This window comes from Somniosus microcephalus, chromosome 1 (genome assembly GCF_052327205.1).
Source record: "Somniosus microcephalus isolate GS21.2 chromosome 1, FLI_Smic_1.0, whole genome shotgun sequence".
Taxonomy (NCBI): domain Eukaryota; kingdom Metazoa; phylum Chordata; class Chondrichthyes; order Squaliformes; family Somniosidae; genus Somniosus; species Somniosus microcephalus.
In genome coordinates, this window is record NC_140987.1 from 63675209 (window position 1) to 63695747 (window position 20539).

At 45.6% G+C, this 20539-nt stretch overlaps 1 protein-coding gene across 2 annotated transcripts in view; it reads left to right on the top strand.

Moving 5' to 3' along the window:
- The window catches only part of ttc39b (tetratricopeptide repeat domain 39B), a 176122-nt gene extending 158277 nt beyond the window's left edge, over window positions 1–17845 (top strand). For both annotated transcript variants that reach the window (XM_085982654.1, XM_085982664.1), the window contains 7 exons: window positions 2191–2352; window positions 5290–5381; window positions 5956–6076; window positions 8096–8207; window positions 8973–9090; window positions 11496–11612; window positions 17483–17845. In XM_085982654.1, the coding sequence (XP_085838780.1) occupies window positions 2191–2352; window positions 5290–5381; window positions 5956–6076; window positions 8096–8207; window positions 8973–9090; window positions 11496–11612; window positions 17483–17579 (819 nt within the window). In that variant the 3' untranslated portion in view covers window positions 17580–17845. The remainder of the gene's footprint in view (window positions 1–2190; window positions 2353–5289; window positions 5382–5955; window positions 6077–8095; window positions 8208–8972; window positions 9091–11495; window positions 11613–17482) is intronic.
- The last annotated feature ends 2694 nt before the right edge of the window (window positions 17846–20539 follow it).

Consider the following 20539-nt stretch of genomic DNA (forward strand, 5'->3'; position numbering starts at 1 on the left):
TCACGGACCATCATCAAAGACCCTACCCACCCCAGCCACAGTCTGTTCGCCCTCCTGCCATCTGGGAGACGCTACAGATGCATTCGCACCCGAATGACCAGATTTAGGAACAGCTTCTTTCCCAGGGCTGTCATCCTACTGAACTCCACAAATAAACTCTAAAGCCTGCACATCTGCCAATGCACTTTATTATGGTTATGTTTATGTTAATATATTACAAGCCAAATGAATGTTGAATGTTTAAATGTCTTAATCGGGAGCCGCAAGCCTACATTTCGTTGTACTGCACTTGTGCACTAACAATGACAATAAAGTTGATTATTATTATTATTATTATGTAACATTAACTTCAGTGTCTTCAAAAATAATTTATTCATTGTGAAGTGCCTTAGATATGCCCTGAGCACTTGATGAGGCACTTGTCATGTTTCGGGATTTTTCGATCTACATTTTTTTCTTTCCAGAAAGGATTTTGGGATTGAGTTATGTTTAAGGGCTGTGTTTTTTAAAAAAACAGTGGCCTAGAAATGAGTTTCCTCCAGCATGCCAATCCCTGCGTCGGAACGGCTAGGCCCAAGGCACATCCAATATTGGCCCTCAGTCCTCATTTACATGAGACTGGCCTCCCCAGGCAGCTCGCTGGCGCGGACAATTTACATTTCCGACCGTTGTGGAGTGGGGGCGGGGGGCGGAGGCGATTGAGAGCAGGCCAAGCGGGAGCCAGCAACAGTCTGTACTCCTGCTTTTTCCGGATCCACATTCAGGTAGGATACTCCCGAGATAAGACCTTAGAAAGTGGCTGATCCACAAGAATATTTGCCAGAAATAGTCTCTCCCATTGTTATTACTTAGAATTTTTTTTTTTTTTTTTTTTAAGGAAACAAAAGGCACTTTGTTAGAAAATCACTCCCATGCCTTCAAGTCAGGGCCACCATGACGCCTTTCCCTTCTGGCTGTTCCACTAAAACTCGTAAACTGGGGGGGAGATTGGGGAAGGGAGATTGGTGCGAGGCAAGACTGAATACTGAAATGGTGATGTTTAGTATCCAAGACTCAAGCTGTACAAAATTTGCAAAAAACACAGGAGTAAAATATTTTTTCATTAACTGGTGGACATGTATGAGCATTGGTTTGTGGATAAATGTGGGACACTTTGGTCATGCAGCGCTGAGGGAGTGTTGCACTGTCAGAGGTGCCGCCCTTCAGTTGAGACATTAAACCAAGGTTCCGTCTGCGCTCTCAAGTGGACATAAAGGATCCCATGACACTATTTCAAAGAAGAGCATGGGTGTTCTCCCCAATGTCGTGGCCAATATTTATCCTTGAACCAACATCACTAAAACAGATCATAGGGTCTTCTTCAGGAGGCTGAGGGGAGACCTTATTGAGGTGTATAAAATTAGGCCTCAGCTAGCGTACTGCGTGCAGTTCTGGTCACTACATTACAGGAAAGATGTGATTGCACTAGAGAGGGTACAGAGGAGATTTACAAGGATGTTGCCGGGAGTAGAGAATCTTAGCTATGAGGAAAGACTGGATAGGCTGGGTCTGTTTTCCTTGGAAAAGGAGGCTGAGGGGAGACCTTATTGAGGTGTATAAAATTATGAGGGGCATAGGTAAAGTGGATAGAAAGGACCTATTTCCCTTAGCAGAGAGGTCAAAAACCAGGGGGCACAGATTTAAAGTAATTGGGGGAAGGTTTAGTGGGGATTTGAGGGGAAATTTCTTCACCCAGAGGGTTGTGGGGGTCTAGAACTCACTGTCTGAAAGGGTGGTAGAGGCAGGAACCCTAACCACATTTTAAAAGTACTTGGATGTGCACTTGGGATGCTGTAACCTGCAGGGCTACGGACCAAGAGCTGGGAAGTGGGATTAGGCTGGATAGCTCTTTGTTGGCCGGCGCGGACACGATCTAGTTCCATGCTGTAACTTTCTATGATTCTATTGCATTGGTGTTTGTGGAAACTTGCTGTGTGCAAATTGACTGCTGCGTTTCCTACATTACAATGGTGCCAACACTTTTAGAAGTACTTAATTAGCTGTAAATCGCTTAGGGACACCCTGAGGTGTGAAAGGCGCTATATAAATGCAAGTCTTTATTTTATTTTCAATTGATGTGCTGTAGAATACAATTGATTTTAATGGAATATTTCTTTTTCCATTGTATTTTTTTTAATCCTGAAAATGTAGGCTCAGACAAAGTTTGAGGAATGCATTGCCGCTCAGAAAGAGTGGAGACAGATTCATCATCTGTGTTACTGGGAGCTAATGTGGAGTCACTCCTTTCAGCAGCAGTGGCTGCAGGCATACCGCTACGCAGACCTCCTCTGCAAAGAAAGCCGGTGGTCGCAAGTAAGTAAATTTGTGCACAATGTGACGTGTAAAAATCAAGCAAAAGATCTGCGCCCTACTTGCCTAACTGACTGTTTTGAATTTAGCTACTTTTTAGTTGCTAACAATGCTGGTCAGCCAACCTCATCTGTCACTGCTGATGTGTGGTGTGCTAAAATATTGAAATGCAATGTTGCATTGAAAGTATCAAAGTAAGGTCCATGTTGGAATCAAAGATCCAATCTGGAATCGAGTGTGAGGTTCAGGCTGAGATTGAACACTGGGTTCCAGGCTGAAATCGAACACTGGGTTCCAGGCTGAAATTGAGCACGGGCTTCCGGGCTGAAATTGAGCACGGGCTTCCGGGCTGAAATTGAGCACGGGGTTCCGGGGCTGAAATCGAACACTGGGTTCCGGGCTGAAATCGAACACTGGGTTCCAGGCTGAAATCGAACACTGGGTTCCGGGCTGAAATTGAGCACGGGGTTCGGGGACTGAAATTGAGCACTGGGTTCCGGGACTGAAATCGAGCACGGGGTTCTGGGGCTGAAATCGAGCACGGGGTTCCGGGGCTGAAATTGAGCACGGGGTTCCGGGCTGAAATTGAGCACGGGGTTCGGGGACTGAAATCGAGCACGGGGTTCGGGGACTGAAATTGAGCACGGGGTTCCGGGACTGAAATTGAGCACTGGGTTCCGGGACTGAAATCGAGCACGGGGTTCGGGGACTGAAATTGAGCACGGGGTTCCGGGACTGAAATTGAGCACTGGGTTCCGGGACTGAAATCGAGCACGGGGTTCGGGGACTGAAATTGAGCACGGGGTTCCGGGACTGAAATTGAGCACGGGGTTCGGGGACTGAAATTGAGCACGGGGTTCCGGGGCTAAAATTGAGCACGGGGTTCCGGGGCTGAAATTGAGCACTGGGTTCCGGGGCTGAAATCGAGCACGGGGTTCCGGGGCTGAAATCGAGCACTGGGTTCCGGGCTGAGATCGAACACTGGGTTCCGGGCTGAAATTGAGCACGGGGTTCCGGGACTGAATTTGAGCACGGGGTTCCGGGGCTGAAATCGAGCACGGGGTTCCGGGGCTGAAATCGAGCGCGGTGTTCCGGGGCTGAAATCGAGCACGGGCTTCCGGGCTGAAATTGAGCACGGGGTTCCGGGGCTGAAATCGAACACTGGGTTCCGGGCTGAAATCGAACACTGGGTTCCAGGCTGAAATCGAACACTGGGTTCCGGGCTGAAATTGAGCACGGGGTTCGGGGACTGAAATTGAGCACTGGGTTCCGGGACTGAAATCGAGCACGGGGTTCTGGGGCTGAAATCGAGCACGGGGTTCCGGGGCTGAAATTGAGCACGGGGTTCCGGGCTGAAATTGAGCACGGGGTTCGGGGACTGAAATCGAGCACGGGGTTCGGGGACTGAAATTGAGCACGGGGTTCCGGGACTGAAATTGAGCACTGGGTTCCGGGACTGAAATCGAGCACGGGGTTCGGGGACTGAAATTGAGCACGGGGTTCCGGGACTGAAATTGAGCACGGGGTTCGGGGACTGAAATTGAGCACGGGGTTCCGGGGCTGAAATCGAGCACGGGGTTCCGGGGCTGAAATCGAGCGCGGTGTTCCGGGGCTGAAATCGAGCACGGGGTTCCGGGGCTGAAATGGAGCACGGGGTTCCAGGGCTGAAATGGAGCACGGGGTTCCGGGGCTGAAATGGAGCACGGGGTTCCGGGGCTGAAATGGAGCACGGGGTTCCGGGGCTGAAATTGAGCACGGGGTTCCGGGGCTGAAATCGAGCACGGGGTTCCGGGGCTGAAATGGAGCACGGGGTTCCGGGCTGAGATCGAACACTGGGTTCCGGGGCTGAAATCGAGCACGGGGTTCCGGGCTGAAATGGAGCACTGGGTTCCGGGCTGAGATCGAACACTGGGTTCCGGGCTGAAATCGAGCACGGGGTTCCGGGGCTGAAATCGAGCACGGGGTTCCGGGGCTGAAATTGAGCACGGGGTTCCGGGGCTGAAATTGAGCACGGGGTTCCAGGCTGAGATCGAACACGGGGTTCCCGGGCTGACATCGAGCACTGAGATCCCGGGCTGGAAGCCAGCCGGGGGCCCAGGTCCAGGCTGGAATCTGAAATCTCCGCAGGAATATAATGTGAAATCTATGTTGTAAAATTGGTTATGGATGAGGGAGTCTCTTATAAGGATGCAAATAGTGCCACTTACAAATGCAAACTTGACTTTCACACCATGTTGGGTAATTAATGAAAAGTCAGTTTGCTAGCTACATCTAGTTGTCATAACTACTCTTAATGCAAAGCTCTTACTGTGCCTGACTTTTCCCTAGTTGGTTTCAGATATTTCTATAAAATGCAGGAACAGCATGATCTTCAGAAACCCCTATTTTGGAGTTTAGTATTTGTTCTGAGGGCCTTCGTCACAGAATAAAGACTTTTGCGCTGTGTCGGACCTGCTTCCTCAATGTGTATGCAGCAGACCTGCGACTGTGTAGATGTTTGGACTTTGCCGTTTGAATTAACTCTAATGATGGTGGCTTTCTTGTACTATCACATAAAAATCATCGGCTACTTATTATTTCTGAATCATTGTGTTGAATATTTGATGAGCCCATTAAAATGAATTGGGAGGAAAAACGTTGACCAAATATTGAGTTACAGTTTGTTTCAAAAGAAGTTTCTTTATAGCAGTTGGTGTTTGAACAGCAACTGTTCACCCACAGTCACTTCACTGTAGGTAGTGCTACACTGTCTGAGGTGCTGTCTTTATCTTGCGTAGCAACCTTTTATGTGGCACCTTATGGAGTGCTTTTTGGAAATCCAAACATACTACATCCACTGGTTGTAGCAAAAGCAAGCAGATGCTTGTTAATGAGGTAGAATGCCGTGTTGTCCAGTAAAGTTGGAAGATTTCTAACATGAGATTACTGCTGTTGCTGCAGGCAATTTACATGTTCCAGAAAGCTGCAATCCTCAGCATGCTCCCTCAGCAAGATGTTCAAAAGACTGGAGAGAATGTGGAAGCACTGTTCAGGTCAGTGACGCTTCGATTGTCATTACTGTCAGAATTTTCACTTGAGGTGATGAATGTTTAAGGACCCTTTCAGTGCTCCCGAGTTAATAGGGCCACTTTTTCCCAAACTCAACATAAGTTTGTATCTAAAAGTGCCCCAAATACAATACATGGTCTTATCCTGTTAGGTCCTGCAGATACTACAGACAGCACTGAACCTAGCCTCCATTCTTTTTCATAGACTCTTACAGCACAGAAGGAGGCCATTCAGCCCATCGTGCCTGTGCCGGCTCTTTGAAAGAGCTATTCAATTAGTCCCACTCCTATGATTGTGCCCCATCGCCCTGAAAATAGCACTGAACCTAGGCTCCAGTCTCCTCGATCTCCTCCCAGGTCCTGCAGATACTGCAGCTAGCACTGTAAAGCATTTTGGGAGGTTTTACTACATTAAGGGCACTATCTAAATGCAAGTCATTGTTTTTGTTCTCTTTCTACAAGCAAAACAAAACTTGACCAAATGTTTTTTTTCATGAAGACATGTAAGATTTCTTTTATTATTGATTCCGCTGATGTGTGACTCTTATTTGGCTTGCAGACAAGTTGAAGGTCTGAAGCAGCGAATTGCTGGGAAATCTATACCCACAGAGAAGTTTGCAGTGAGAAAAGCCAGACGGTACACCGCTCCAAACCCTGTCAAGCTAGTCCTGCCTACGCTGGTGAGGATTCTTTGTTTTGACACACTCTTTTTTCTTTCAGATGAAATAAGTGGGCTGGGAGAGGTAGTGCCTCAGTAGTGATGGTTCAGGAGTATTAAGGTAAATATTGCGAGGCAACGCAGAGCCTCACTGGACAGGAGTTCAATCACAGAGGTCCCTTAATGGGGCCAATTCTGCATCTCTCCAGTCCTGTCTAACAAGCTCCCATACTGGAAGAGGAGCTTCACAATATTTACCCTACAGTCGTTTGCCTTTGATCCTGGAGTTAACTCATTTGCAGTATAATTAGGGTTAATATATTCCTCTGGGGGAAGAAAAGCCCATTGATATGCAGTGGAATTTGATTATGTGCAAGGGCTAAACAGCCAAAGGAGGTGGTACAATCAAACTTGGGTAGAAGGAGATATCTTTTGCACTGATAGTTGTATTAGGGGGGAAACTGGGATTTAGCAAAGGCTGTTTGTATTAGAATTGATATGTTTGGATTTGCCCCATAATTCAAAATGTTTTGTTTAGCAACTCAATAACTTTTTTGTAAAAGCTGATTTATATCCAATTTCATGCAAATGGCGTGCAACTCCTTTTACAATGCTGAGTACGTAATTTTGAATTCTGCACCAGCCCAGCTGAAGATTTATGCTCTTAACCTGGCCGTTTGTCTTATTCCTCAGTCTAGCCATGTATGCCACCCTCTTCAGTGGGTTGTATTAGGTAAATGATGGATTTAATGGAGCAAGCAGGGGAGTCTAAAAGTAGGAGAAAATGGAGGAAAAGACTTCCTCCCAGCCACAATGACAGTGGGTTCTCAGCAGAGCAGGACATCAGCCTGCTTGTTGTTTGTTCACATGTTTTGGGTTGGTGCCCCTGCTATTTACAGTGCCACGAGGGTGGGCACCTCAGGTGGGGTTGAGCGAGGGATTGTGGCTCTACGATTGATTGCAGGAGGGAAATGAGCCTTTTAATGTTCAAATGCCCTTATCAACACTGGATGCCAGGGTGTCCCTTGGGCCAAGTGTTGCTGGGATGTGAATGGTGAGAAACGCATCATACAATGCATTTCCCACCCATTTGCATGGTATCATTGTACATCTGTCCCGAGTGTGTGGGCAGGTGTATTATGCATCCACTGCAAAAAGATACAGAAATCCTGGCAGAGGAGAGACCCGGGACCAGGTCCTGCTGTAATTTCGACCCAGGCTACACCATTTTAACTCTGGTATCAACATGGAGATTTGGGCTGTTCAATCCTGGCACGGAAATAAGTGGCAGTGAGAGAAGAAGGAATTTGTGATGTGGACCCATACAAATTACTCCAGTCACATTTTGAAGTGTTGACAACATTCTCTTTCAAATACCATGTACGTAGTACAAAAAGGTGGAAAATAAAAACTTACCTGGGATAGACAAAATATGTGAATAGATAGAATTTATTTTATGTACTTGCCTATTTAATGACAATCAATGAATTAATGACATACCAGAAATAGCGTAGCAAGACAACTGTCGTTTGAGTCAGTCATTGTTTTCTTCTTGTTTTTAAAAAAAAGTAAAAGTGACCTACGAGCACTGATGTCAGTTTTTTTTTCTTCATTCTTGGGATGTGGGTGTTGCTGGCAAGGCCAGCATTTATTGGCCGTCCCTAGTTGTCCTCGAGAAGGTGGTGGTGAGCTGCCTTCTTGAACCGCTGCAGTCCGTGTGGTGAAGGTACCCCCACAGTGCTGTTAGGTAGGGAGTTCTGGGATTTTGACCCAGCGACGATGGAGGAACGATTATATACTTCTAAGTCAGGATGGTGTGTGACTTGGAGGGGAACTTGAAGCTGGTGGTGTTCCCATGCACTTGCTGCCCTTGTCCTTCTAGGTGGAAGAGGTCGCGGGTTTGGGAGGTGCTGCCGAAGAAGCCTTGGCGAGTTGTTGAAGCTCTAAGAGTCAGATTAGGGTTATATAACTTCATTCTACTATTTAGTTGGGATTGATTATTATTAATTTTATAAATACATTAATTTATTCCTCCTGACAGGAAATGATGTACGTGTGGAATGGATTTGCAATACTGGGTAAACGAGCTGACCTGACTGAGAACATGCTGGTTACAATAGAAAAGGCAGAAATAGAGTTACAAAAACACCCCAGTGAGTACATTGTAATGTCGCACTAAAAGCACCTGTGTAGGACGTTAAAAAAAATAGCACTAGGACAGCAAGTCCACCTCAAAATACTTATCTTCTCTGCCTGGCTGAGTTCAGTGACCTGTGAGAAATGCCATGACAGATCTGCTAATATTTTTGTTTGACAAATTCTCTCTGTGGAAAATTAAGGGGGGTGGGGAATAATTAAAAGTATGAGATGGAAAATAAATCGGGTTCAATAAATAGATTCAAAAGGAAATTCTGGAAGGTTCTGCATTGGATGTCTGCCCTTGTGTTAGATGTTCTCAGGTAGGATAGCTGTAGAAATGGTCTTTCACCCGAGTTAGGAAAAAGAAAATCAACTAAAATGCCCAAGTCTGATCACTGGGGAGTGCACACGTTGAGATTGGGTGATGATATTCTCGAGCTCACCTGTGATCTCTTGTCCTGCCCCTCCCACAGTCGAATTGCCTGATGATGTCCACTGTCTAGGCTTACAACTGAAGAAAGGCCAGCTGGCTGAGGTACTGATGCTGCCCGTCACTGTGGAACCTCACCCCAATAAGGGAAGCAAATAAATATAGGAGATGAAAAGACTAAGAAGAATATTAAAGACCCAAAAAAGTAGTGTAAAATAGAATAAAAAAGTGTAACAAACTACTCACGTTACAGCAGATATTTTTACTGAAAGTATCGGTACTTTAGATTCCCAAAGTTGTTGAACTTCTGTGACTGTAATATTTCACTTGCTGTTTCTTGTCTCTAAAGAGCCAGCTGAATACCAAGCGGATGATGAGTGTCTTGTACAGCTTCTAAAAGGGCTATGCCTAAAGCATTTAGGCCGTCTTTTACAAGCTGAACTCTGCTTCAATCAGGTGATACAAAGGTAAGGTAGCTTGCTAACACACTTTCTTTCTGGTTTACATTTCATTTATCAAATGAGCATTACATCATACAAGATGGAGATATGTCAATGGACAGTGAGTGCTTGGAGGTTTAGTTGCTTTAATGAGCTGGAAGAAAATGCAGTAATAGCCAAATAGACTTAATTCATATAACCTGCACTTACTTATTTAAGTGAACAGTAAGTGTCGCTGAGTCCCAGCTGGTTTTTGCCCTTGTAACATAACCCTGTAGAACTACTTCGATCAAGGAATCTCCATAGTATAAAGGATAGAACAGCATACTTTCTAAATGGTGAAAAGCTAACAACAGTGGAGGTCCAAAGAGACTTGGGGGTCCAGGTACATAGATCATAAAATGTCTTGAAACAGGAATGCTGGCCTTTATATCTAGAGGACCAGAATATAAGGGGGGCGGGGGGGGGGTGCTGGGTGGTAGAAGTTATGCTGCAGCTATACAAAGCCCTGGTTAGACCACACCTGGAGTACTGTGAGCAGTTCTGGGCACCACACCTTAGGAAGGATATATTGGCCTTGGAGGGAGTGCAGCGTAGGTTTACCAGAATGATACCCGGACTTCAAGGGTTAAACTACGAGGAGAGGTTATAGGAATTAGGGTTGTATTCCCTAGAATTTAGAAGGTTATGGGGTGATCTGACCGAAGTTTTCAAGATATTAAGGGGAACACATAGGGTAGATAGAGGGAAACTATTTCTACTGGTCGGGGAGTCTAGGCCTAGGAGGCATAGTGTAAAAAATTAGAGCCAGACCTTTCAGGAGTGAAATTAGGAAACACATCTACACACAAAGGGTGGTAGAAGTTTGGAACTCTGTTCCGCAAACGGCAATTGATGCTAGATCAATTGTTAATTTTAAATCTGAGATTGATAATTTTTTGTTAATGAGAGGTATGAAGGGATATCTCTTCTCTCTCTCTTAGGCAGTCCCTCGGAACCGAGGATGACTTGCTTCCACACTAAAAATGAGTTCTCAGGTGACTGATGAGTCCAATGCGGGACCTACAGTCTCTGTCACAGGTGGGGCAGAGGGTGATTGAAGGGGGCGGGTGAGTGGGGTGCTTGGGTTGACATGCGCTCCTTCTGCTGTCTGCGCTTGGCTTCCGCTTGCTCCCAGGGAAGAGACTCGAGGTGTTCGGTGCTTTCCCGGATGCTTCTCCTCCACTTTGTGCGGTCTTGGGCCAGAGATTCCCAGGTGTCGGGGATGTTACACTTTTTCAAGAAGGCTTTGAGGGTGTCCTTGAAGCGTTTCCTTTTCCCACCTGGGGCTCTCTTGCCGTGTCGGAGCTCCGAGTAGAGCGCTTGTTTTGGGAGTCTCGTATCGGGCATGCGGACGATGTGACCCGTCCATCAGAGCTGATCGAGTGTGGTCAAAGCTTCGATGCTGGGGATGTTGGCCTGAGCGAGAACACTGACGTTGGTGCACCTATCCTGCCAATGGATTTGCATAATCCAAGGGATATAGGGGCCAAAGGCTAATATATGGAGTTACGCCACAGATCAGCCATGATCTCATTGAATGGTGGAACAGGCTCGAGGGGCTCAATGGCCTACTCCCGTTCTTAAATTGGGTATGAAGAATGGCAAGGATTTATTCAGTATCAAAGTGAATGGACTTACTAAACAGTATTGATACACTTGATGACATCCAAGAGTACTCTGTCTAATTCTCCATGATGTATATTAACCGGTGTATACCTTACATCAACAAATTGTATTGATGGAGTGCCTTTAACGTAGGAAAACATGCCAAGGCACTTCACAGGAGCGTAATCAGACAAAAATTGACACTGATTTCAAGATGGCTCTGGGCTGGCAGCTCCTTACTGAGCTCCTCTCCTCTCCAACTCTATCCCCTGTATTGCCAAAGCCGATTCCAAGGACTATTTTGTTGTCCCCTTAGCACAATCTTGGCAAATATTTGCAAAGGAAGCAGGTAGATCCCCAAGTGGGAGCTTTATTAATTGTGTCCATGCTGATGTTTCATAGTTATCCAGCATTAGAGGAGCTACTGCTCTAGACTGAGGGCATGCTAAGGAGACGGTACAGTAAAGGAGACAAAAGTAAATAAGCAAGCAGGTGTATGAATCTCCAGATTTACATGTCAACCCTATGGATTGCAAGTTTTTGACCTTGGGTTGTCCGGCAGATGCACTTTTCACAGTTACTTTTCAGACATGCTGGATGTGCTTTTGCTTACGGTAACTTTTGAGACTACGATAATCTGCACAAGTTTTTGTGTGGACAGGAGCAAAGCGTCGAATACTGGATTTTAAAATACAGGCAGGATAAAGTTGACATGCGAGATCATCATGTGCTTCGGGCTGCGAGTATTTGTAGATATTTGAGCTTTCTGCTTTTTTTATATATAGTGAGAAGAGGATAAGATATGACCATTATTTGGTGCCATTTACTCTTTATGAAATGGGATTGTTATACAAACAACAAGGACACTGGGATAAAGCCAGAAGGTCCATTGAAACAGCAAAGTAAGTAACATTTTAAATTGACAGCTGTGTTGGAAACAAATAATTGATTATTCTTCATTTCAGCTTCTTTTATCTTCCTCGGAGATGAGCCTAGGTTAACAAAAATCAGATTGAGCTTTCAAAGTGACATTGGGACATTACCTGTTCTTTTCCACACCCTTAGGCTAGAATGCCAGTCCTTTTCTCTGTTATCTGATTTGGCCATTCCCTCTGCTCTCCTGTAGAGAGAAAGAGAAGACTTGCATTTACATAGCGCCTTTCATGACCTCGGGTCATCCCAAAGCGTTTTGTAGCCAGTGAAGTATTTTTGAAATGTAGCCACTGTTGTAATGTACGGAAACGTGGCACAAACAGCGATGAGATGATGACCAGGCCATCTGTTTTAGTGATGTTGGTCGAGGGATAAATATTGGCCAGGACACTGGGGATAACTCCCCTATTCTTCTTCTTTGAAATAGTGCCATGGGACCTTTTATGTCCACTTGAGAGGGCAGACGGGACCTCGGTTTAACGCCTCATCCGAAAGACAGCATCTCTGACGGTGCACATCTCGCCATATTTGAATTACAGGAAACTCTCGATTTACCGGCACCTAAATAACCAGAAATCTCTGTTAACCGGCAAAATTCAGGAGTAGGTTCAGGTAAGTTTTACTTCATATTAGTGGCAGTTCCTGGATCTGTGGCCGTGTAACCGGGGTTCCTGCACCTGTTGCTAAGCAACAGGGACGCCTGGATCTTGTGGCCGGGGTTCCTGCACCTGTTGCAAAGCAACAGGGAAGCCTGGATCTGTTACTGTGTACGAAGTTCTCGTACCTTTTACTATACCTCTCTGTAATCCGGACTTTTTGATAAACCGGCACCACGCCGGTCCCGTCGGTGCCGGATAAAAAAGAGTTTCCTGTATTTGCCTTTTCCCCCGCAAAACTTCACATTTTAGTTTTTATTATTCTACTCTTCAAAAATAAAAACTCTACCTTTACACCATTATAGATGATAGTGTCCAGTCAATTTGGTTCACTCTGTGTGATGTGAAAAATGAGGTGCCAACCTAGTGAAGCTGCAATGCAGGATTATGTGCATGCTAAACAGCGGAAGCAGCATGCTATAGACAGCTAAGGGATCTGACAGATCAGATCAAAGCTCTTGGTCCTGCCACATCTAGTTGTGAATGGTGGTGGACAATTAAACAACTAACGGAAGGAGGAGGCTCAATGAGCACTCCCATCCTCAATGATGGCAGAGCCCAGCACGTGAGTGCAAAAGACAAGGCTGAGGCATTTGCTACCATCTTCAGCCAGATGATCCATCTCAGCCTCCTCCATCACAGAACCCAGTCTTCAGCCAATTTGATTCACTCCACGTGACATCAAGAAATGACTGAGCGTACTGGATACAGCAAAGGCTATGGGCCCCGACAACATCCCGGTTGTAGTGCTGAAGACTTGTGCTCCAGAACTAGCTGCGCCTCTAGCCAAGCTGTTCCAGTACAGATACAACACTGACATCTATCTGGCAATGTGGAAAACTGCCCAGGTATGTCCTATCCACAAAAAGCAGGACAAATCCAATCTGGCCAATTACTGTCCCATTAGTCTACTCTCAATCATCAGCAAAGTGATGGAAGGTGTTGTCGACAGCGCTATCCAGCGGCACTTACTCACCAATAACCTGCTAACTGATGCCCAGTTTGGGTTCCGCCAGGACCACTCTGCTCCAGACCTCATTACAGCCTTGGTCCAAACATGGACAAAAGAGCTGAATTCCAAAGATGAGGTGAGAGTGACTGCTTTGACATCAAGGCAGCATTTGCCTGAGTGTGGCATCAAGGAGCCCTAGTAAAATTGAGGTCAGTGGGAATCAGGAGGAAAACTCTCCACTGGCTGGAGTCATACCTAGCACAAAGGTTGTTGGAGACAAATCATCTCCACCTCAGGACATCGTTGCAGGAATTCCTCAGGGCAGTGTCCTAGGCCCAACCATCTTCAGTTGCTTTGTCAATGACCTTCCCTTAATCATAAGGTCAGAAGTGGGGATGTTCGCTGATGATTGCGCAGTGTTCAGTTCCATTCGCAATGAAGCAGTCCATCCCCATGTGCAGCAAGACCTAGACAACATTCAGGCTTGGGCTGATAAGAGTGGCAAGTAACATTCGTGCCACAGAAGTGCCAGGCAATGACCATCTCCAACAAGTGAGAGTCTAACCATCACCTTGATATTCAATGGCCTTACATCACCGAATCCCCCACCATCAACATCCTGGGGGGTCACCATTGACCAGAAACTTAACTGGACCAGCCACATAATTCTGTGACTATAAGAGCAGGTCAGAGGCTGGGTATTCTGTGGCGAGTGACTCGCCTCCTGACTCTCCAAAGCCTTTTCACCATCTGCAAGGCACAAGTCAGGAGTATAACGCCACTTGCCTGGATGAGAGCAGCTTCATTAACACTCAAGAAGCTCAACACCATCCAGGACAAAGCAGCCTGCTTGATTGGCACCCCATCCACCACCTTAAACATTAACTCCCTCCACCGGCGCACCATGGCTGCAGCATGTACCATCTACAAGATGCACTGCAGCAACTCATTAAGGTTTATTCGACAGCACCTCCCAAACCTGTGACCTCTTCCACCAGAAGGACAAGGACAGCAGGTGCATGGGAACACCACCACCTCAAGTTCTCCTCCAAGTCGTGGAAATATATCACCGATCCTTCATCATTGCTGGGTCAAAAAATTGGAACTCCCTCCCTAACAGCACTGTGGAAGTACCTTCACCACATGGACTGCAGCAGTTTAAGGGCAATTAGGGATGGCCAATAAATGTTGGCCTTGCCAGCGATGCCCACATCCTGTGAACTAATTTAAAAAAAAAAGATATTAAGTTTCTGAGTACACGGAACACAGTGAAGGCTATGGTTACTGACAACATCTCGGTTGTTGTGCTGCAGACCTGTGCACCAGAACTAGTTGTGCATCTGCATCTACCTGCAAATGTGGAAAATTGCCCAGGTGTGTCACATCTTCAAGAGTTAGGGTAATTGGCCAGATTAGAATTAAGGGTAGCTGCCCTTGATATCAGGGTGGCGTTTGACTGACTACAGCACCAAAGAGCCCTAGTAAAATTAAGGTAAATAGTGGGTATATTCTCCAGGGGTTGCAGTCATACCTGACTGACAAGATGTCAGTGTTTGTCAAAGGCCAATCATTGCAGCCCTGGGACATCAAGGTCAGGAGTGGGGTTGTTTGCTGATGATTCTACAATGTTCAGCACCATCCACAACTCCTCAATGGAGCAACCCATGCCAGCTGCAACAGCACCTGGAAAATGTCCAGGCTTGGGCTGACAAGTGGCAGGTAAATCTGTGCTACATATGTAAGAGGCAGTGCCCGTCGCCAACAAGAAACAATCCAGATGGGCTTCCAATGGCACCACCTCACAGAGTCTCACATCATCAATGTCCTGGGGTCCCTGTTGACTCTGAGCTTAACTGGACCAATGCTTTCAACATTGCGGTTACAAGAGCAGGAAAGAGGCAGGTACTCTGTGGTGAATGGATAATCTCCTGTCCCTTCAAAGCCTCTCCAGCATCTACAAGGCTCAAGTCAGGGGTGTGATGGAATACATTACCACTCACTTGGATGGGTACACCTTCAGCAACACTCCAGAAGCTCAACACCATCCAGGAGAAAACAGTCTGCTTGATAGATGCCTCTTCCACTAAATTCAGTATCCACCCCCTCTACCACTGGTGCACTGTGGCTGCAGTTTGTACTTCCTACATTACAACAGTGACTACACTTCAAAAATACTTCATTGGATGTAAAGCGCTTTGGAACATCTTGAGGTCATGAAAGGCGCTATATAAATGCAAGTCTTTATCTACAGGATGCACTGCAGCAATGCACCAAACTTACTTTGACAGAACCTCCCAGCTCTGTGACCTCCTATCATCAAGAATGATAAGAGTAGCAAGATCATGGGAACACCATTATCTCCAAGATCCCCTACAAGTCTCACAGCATTATAACTTGGATATACTTCACCTTTCCTTTATTGTTAGTGTGATAATGGTAAACTACCCTCCTCATCCTTCTCGACCTGTCTACAGCCTTTGGCACTGTTGACCACACCGTCCTCCAACAACACTTCTCCACCATTGTCAAGCTGGGTGGGACTGCACTCGCCTGGTTCCCTTCTTATCTATCCAGTCGTAGCCAGAGAATCAACTGCAATGGCTTCTCTTCCCGCTCCCGCACCGTTACCTCTGATGTCCCTCAAAGATCTATCCTTGGCCCCCTCCTATTTCTCATCTACATGCTGCCAAATACACAGCGCCAGTTTCCACATGTACGCTGACAACATCCAGCTCTACCTCACCACCACCTCTCTCGACCCCTTCACTGTCTCTAAATTGTCACACTGCTTGTCTGACATCCAAAACTGGATGAGCAGAAATTTCCTTCAACTAAATACTGGGAAGACTGAAGGCATTCTCTTTGGTCCCCACCACGAACTCCATTCCCTAACCACCAACTCCATCCCTCTTCCTAGCAACTGTCTGAGGCTGAACTAGTCTGTTCGCAACCTTGGCTCCAATTTTTACCTCAAGATGAGCTTCCGACCAGATAGCCGCGCTATCACAAAGACCACCTATTTCCACCTCAGTAACATCGCCCAACTCCGCCCCTGCTTCAGCTCATCTGCTGAAACCATCATCCATGCCTATGTTACCTCTAGACGTGACTATTGAAATGGACTCTTGGCCGGCCTCCCATTGTCTACCCTTCGTAAACTTGAAGTCATCCAGAACTCTGCTGCCTGTGTCCTAACTCGCAGCAAATCCCGTTCACCTATCACCCCTGTGCTCGCGGATCTACATTGGCTCCCGGTTAAGCAACACCTCAGTTGTAAAATTCTCATGTTTGTTTTCAAATCCCTCCATGGCTTCGCCCCCTCCCTATCTCTGTAATCTGTGTTTTTGTTGGGCCAGGAGAAGCCTATACAAGAATACTATGAGTTGCTGCCACTTCGGGTTTCTCGCCTCCGTGACTGATCTCTCCACGCCATCCCCGCTTCTACTGGCCTGCCGACTGGCTCAGCCTCCAGGCTGCCCGATGTTGCACTACAGCGGGTGCCTGTTTGGGGTGTGCAGCTTGATCAATGCACGGTTAATGAGGCCCATGACTTGAAACGGACCAGGCATCCCACTGGCATGAACAAGCGGGTATTCTGCATGCTACCTGCCCGTTCCATGGCGGGAATTAAAATCAACATGTTTTCTCCCTCTTTCCGCCCCCCACCCCCCCCCCCCCCCCCCCAAAATCCAAATGATTGGATGACATTTGCCTCTGGAGGTTTAACTGTGTTCAAAGAATGAGGGAAGACTAAATCTATGATAGTTGGTCTAACATTCCTCATTTTTTTATCCTCATAAGTGAGTTGGAACTTTGAACTTAAGTTTGCATTGTGCAAATGCCAAGAGGGCTTTGATCCATGATGTAAATGGAACAAAACAGTTTTGTCATCTAGTTGTCTCGGTTCTGATACTGGCATTTCAAAACAAAGGTTACCAAATGGCTGGTTGAATGTATCCTACATTACTAATACCTGGTGAGTACAAAACCCGCAGCTAAGATCCAGAGTTATTCCATTCAACCTTCATTATTTTCTAATCTTAGTCAGTATCTGAAGAACTGCTGCACAGAACAAACCTAATGATTTTATTCAACATTATTTGGTTTTTCGGCCAAGAATGACCATGAGGTGTGAATACCCTAATTATGTTAAGGTGGAGTTGGATTCTTCATCGGCCTGGGTCAGTTGTTTTCTATTGAGTGCACCCTATGTTTTTTCCCCCCACTGCAGGAATAACTACAAAGACTATTCAATGGAATCTAGATTACATTTTAGGATCCATGCTGCAATGAACAGCTTGAAGAACTCCCCTACCTCATCACCTTGATCATTCCTCAGGAGCAAGTTCCTGAAGTATGTTGCAATAAATAAATGCCTGTGTACGGGTAGGAGTGATGTACAAATTACAGAATAGAGCAAAATAATGCTGACATAATCTGCTGTGTTAGAAGTATTCTGAATGTAGTAATATGTCCCCTTAATTCTCGTCTTACAAGTTAACCAGGGTTTTTTCTACAGTGCTGTAAAGTGCGTTCAAGTCTATATGTTCTTGCTTAAAAATAAAAGACAGAGATTTGTTCTTTATCAAAGAAAGCATTTATAACATTTGTTTTTACTTGAATGCAGACAGGACAATTGCTGGTGCAATAAATTTATATAGTGATTCAGGCAGTTTATTTTAACTTTAATTTTATTTTAAGAGTCTGAATTAAGGAAAAGCTGAATATCTATGGTAAAAGGATAAAAAGCCTTACAAATGTTAGAAATCTGAAATAAAAGCAGAAAATGTGAAAATACTGTTAGCATCTGAAAAGAAGTTAACGATTGGGTGGAGACCTTTTATCAAAATAGAGTCTCCATCCAAAACAGTTCCTACGTTTACTGTTGATGGACTTGTTATATATTTCCAGTATTTCTGTTTCTATTACAGTGGAACCTTATTACAAATATGTTCTCTCTAGTCTTGCCACAGGTTTATTAGTTACTGGAAGAGTTCAAATTGCTATTGGAACTGTTACTGTGATGGGGTCCATGAAATTGTAATAGATTTGGCTGTACAGTGCTCACCACTTATTGTGGACTGATCTATGGCAACATGTCCATTCCAACTGGGAACGGGCTATCAATACCTAAAACACAATACAAGACCCAAATAACCGAAGACTGGGATGGAGCGCACAATGCCTGGCAATCTGGCCCTCAAAGCCCAGCAATTTGGCCATATTTGTTTACTGGGTTATTTAGTTTGAATGTTGTGGCTCTGGAACTTTGGCCAGTCTGTTCTTGGTTCTGTTGCTTCATTGGTAGATAAATCCTAAATGAGGCCACTAAGATCCATTGGCCTTGGTAGTTTAAGGTGTATGCGAATGACTGGGCCCATGAGACCCCATGGTACAACACATCTATGTGGCCAATGAAGCTAAATTCTTTGAACACCCCGCTGTAATGAATGAACTCAAAACTGCAGCAAGAACCGAGACAGAAACTGACACAATGAATGCAATAGTTAATAGACAGCAATCAGCACTGGAAACATTAGAATAATAGGACAACAGGCATTACTTTTCATCCATTTGGCTTGGGTTTCTGTCCAATTTTCCTGCCTCTACAAATTGTGTCCTATATAAGTGGGGTACACTGTATATTCTTTCTGTATGTACCAGTCTACGTTGTTGTATGACATTGTGTTTTCCTTACTAATTGTGCTGGTACCGACAATTCTCCAATATGAACCATGGTTATCGTTTTCTGCATTCATCTTACCAAAATTGGCCAGGACTTTCCTATTGAAAATTGAATTCAATTTCTACAGATGCTGTTTAACTGCGGCCCAATTGTTCCATTATCTGCTTTTTATTTTTGGGCCCTTTGGTTTTTAAACAATAGGAGTAAATTAGGTTTCAATTCTAATAATTTAGATGAATTCTATGTCTAAGTTCTTTTACAAAAGTGATTAGAATTCTGTTTGCTGGAATTTCTGACCAGTTAGCAGTTTGTAGTCAATCTTCGTAACACCGCGTGGTGTGCACATTTTAACATTGTGAGATTAAAAACAGAAAATGCTGGAAATACTCAGCAGGTCAGGCAGCATCTGTGGAGAGAGAAACAGAGTTAACGTTTCAGGTCGATGACCCTTCGTCAGAACTGGAAAAAGCTGGAGATGGAACAGGTTTTTAAGCAAGTGCAGGGGCAGGGAAAGGGGGGTGGTGGGGAAGAACAAGAGGGAAGGTCTGTGATAGGATGGAAGGCAGCAGAGATTAAAAGACAAAAGGGATGATGGTGCAAGGCAACAGGAGATGGTAATGGGACAAGTTAAGAAACAAAAGATGGCTCTAGATGAAGTGTAAATTGCACTGGCAGATTGAAAGACAGCTGCCATGTGAGAGAGAGAAAAAAAGATGGGGCAGAGGTGAGTGTCAGAGCCTGGCTTGAACTCTGCTCCAGTTAAAGGAATTGGAGATCCATTCTCATTAGTTGTAAGTGATTTGGAATAGAGGTGATTTGTTATTGGTCTCAGAGTAGACCTTCACAAATGATGAGTTAATAGAAAGGCAACAAAATAAACAGCTGTGGTTTCACATGATTTAGGTCAGGGGTTCTCAACCGGGCGGGGGGTCTGCGGCCGCCTTAGAGGCGGCGAGAAGATTTCAAGGGGTCTGGGAATTTAAATTTTGTCCTATTTTAAATTTAAAAAAAAAAATTTAAATAAAGGAAAATAGACCGTCGCAGAAAGGTGGGATCGAGCTGAGCAAGCTGGCGGCTCGGACTTGTGTTTCCCCTTCGCTCTCCCCAAATGTCTGTGCAATGACGGTGGCCGCTGAGCCCAGGCTCCCGCTCGAGCTCTCCTCCCGCCAGGGCCCACTGTGTATTTCATCACCCCCACCCCATCTGTCCTAACGCCACGCTGCACGGGCTGTTGTCCCCCCCCCCCCCAGATTGTTATCCTCTCCCCCGGGCTAATTGGGGCAGTTGCTCTTCTACTTTCACCCCTCGCTCTCTGAATCCTCTCACTGCCATATGTCACCAGTGGCAACTGTAACCCATTCAGTTCAAGTATCCTGGCTCCGCTCGCGCGCGCGTCGGTTCCACTTCAAATTTGATTTCTTTTTTGTCCTATTTTTGTCATTCGTGCAGTCGCGATTGTCAATCAGATGTAGAAGGGGGCAAGGAAATAGGCGGCAGCTGCAAGGAGGAAAGGAGCTACTGGGATCAAACGAGGAGTCACTGTCTTCGTGGAGGAAGAGGGGAATATGCCAACATTAGGAAACTATGAGGATTGACACTTGC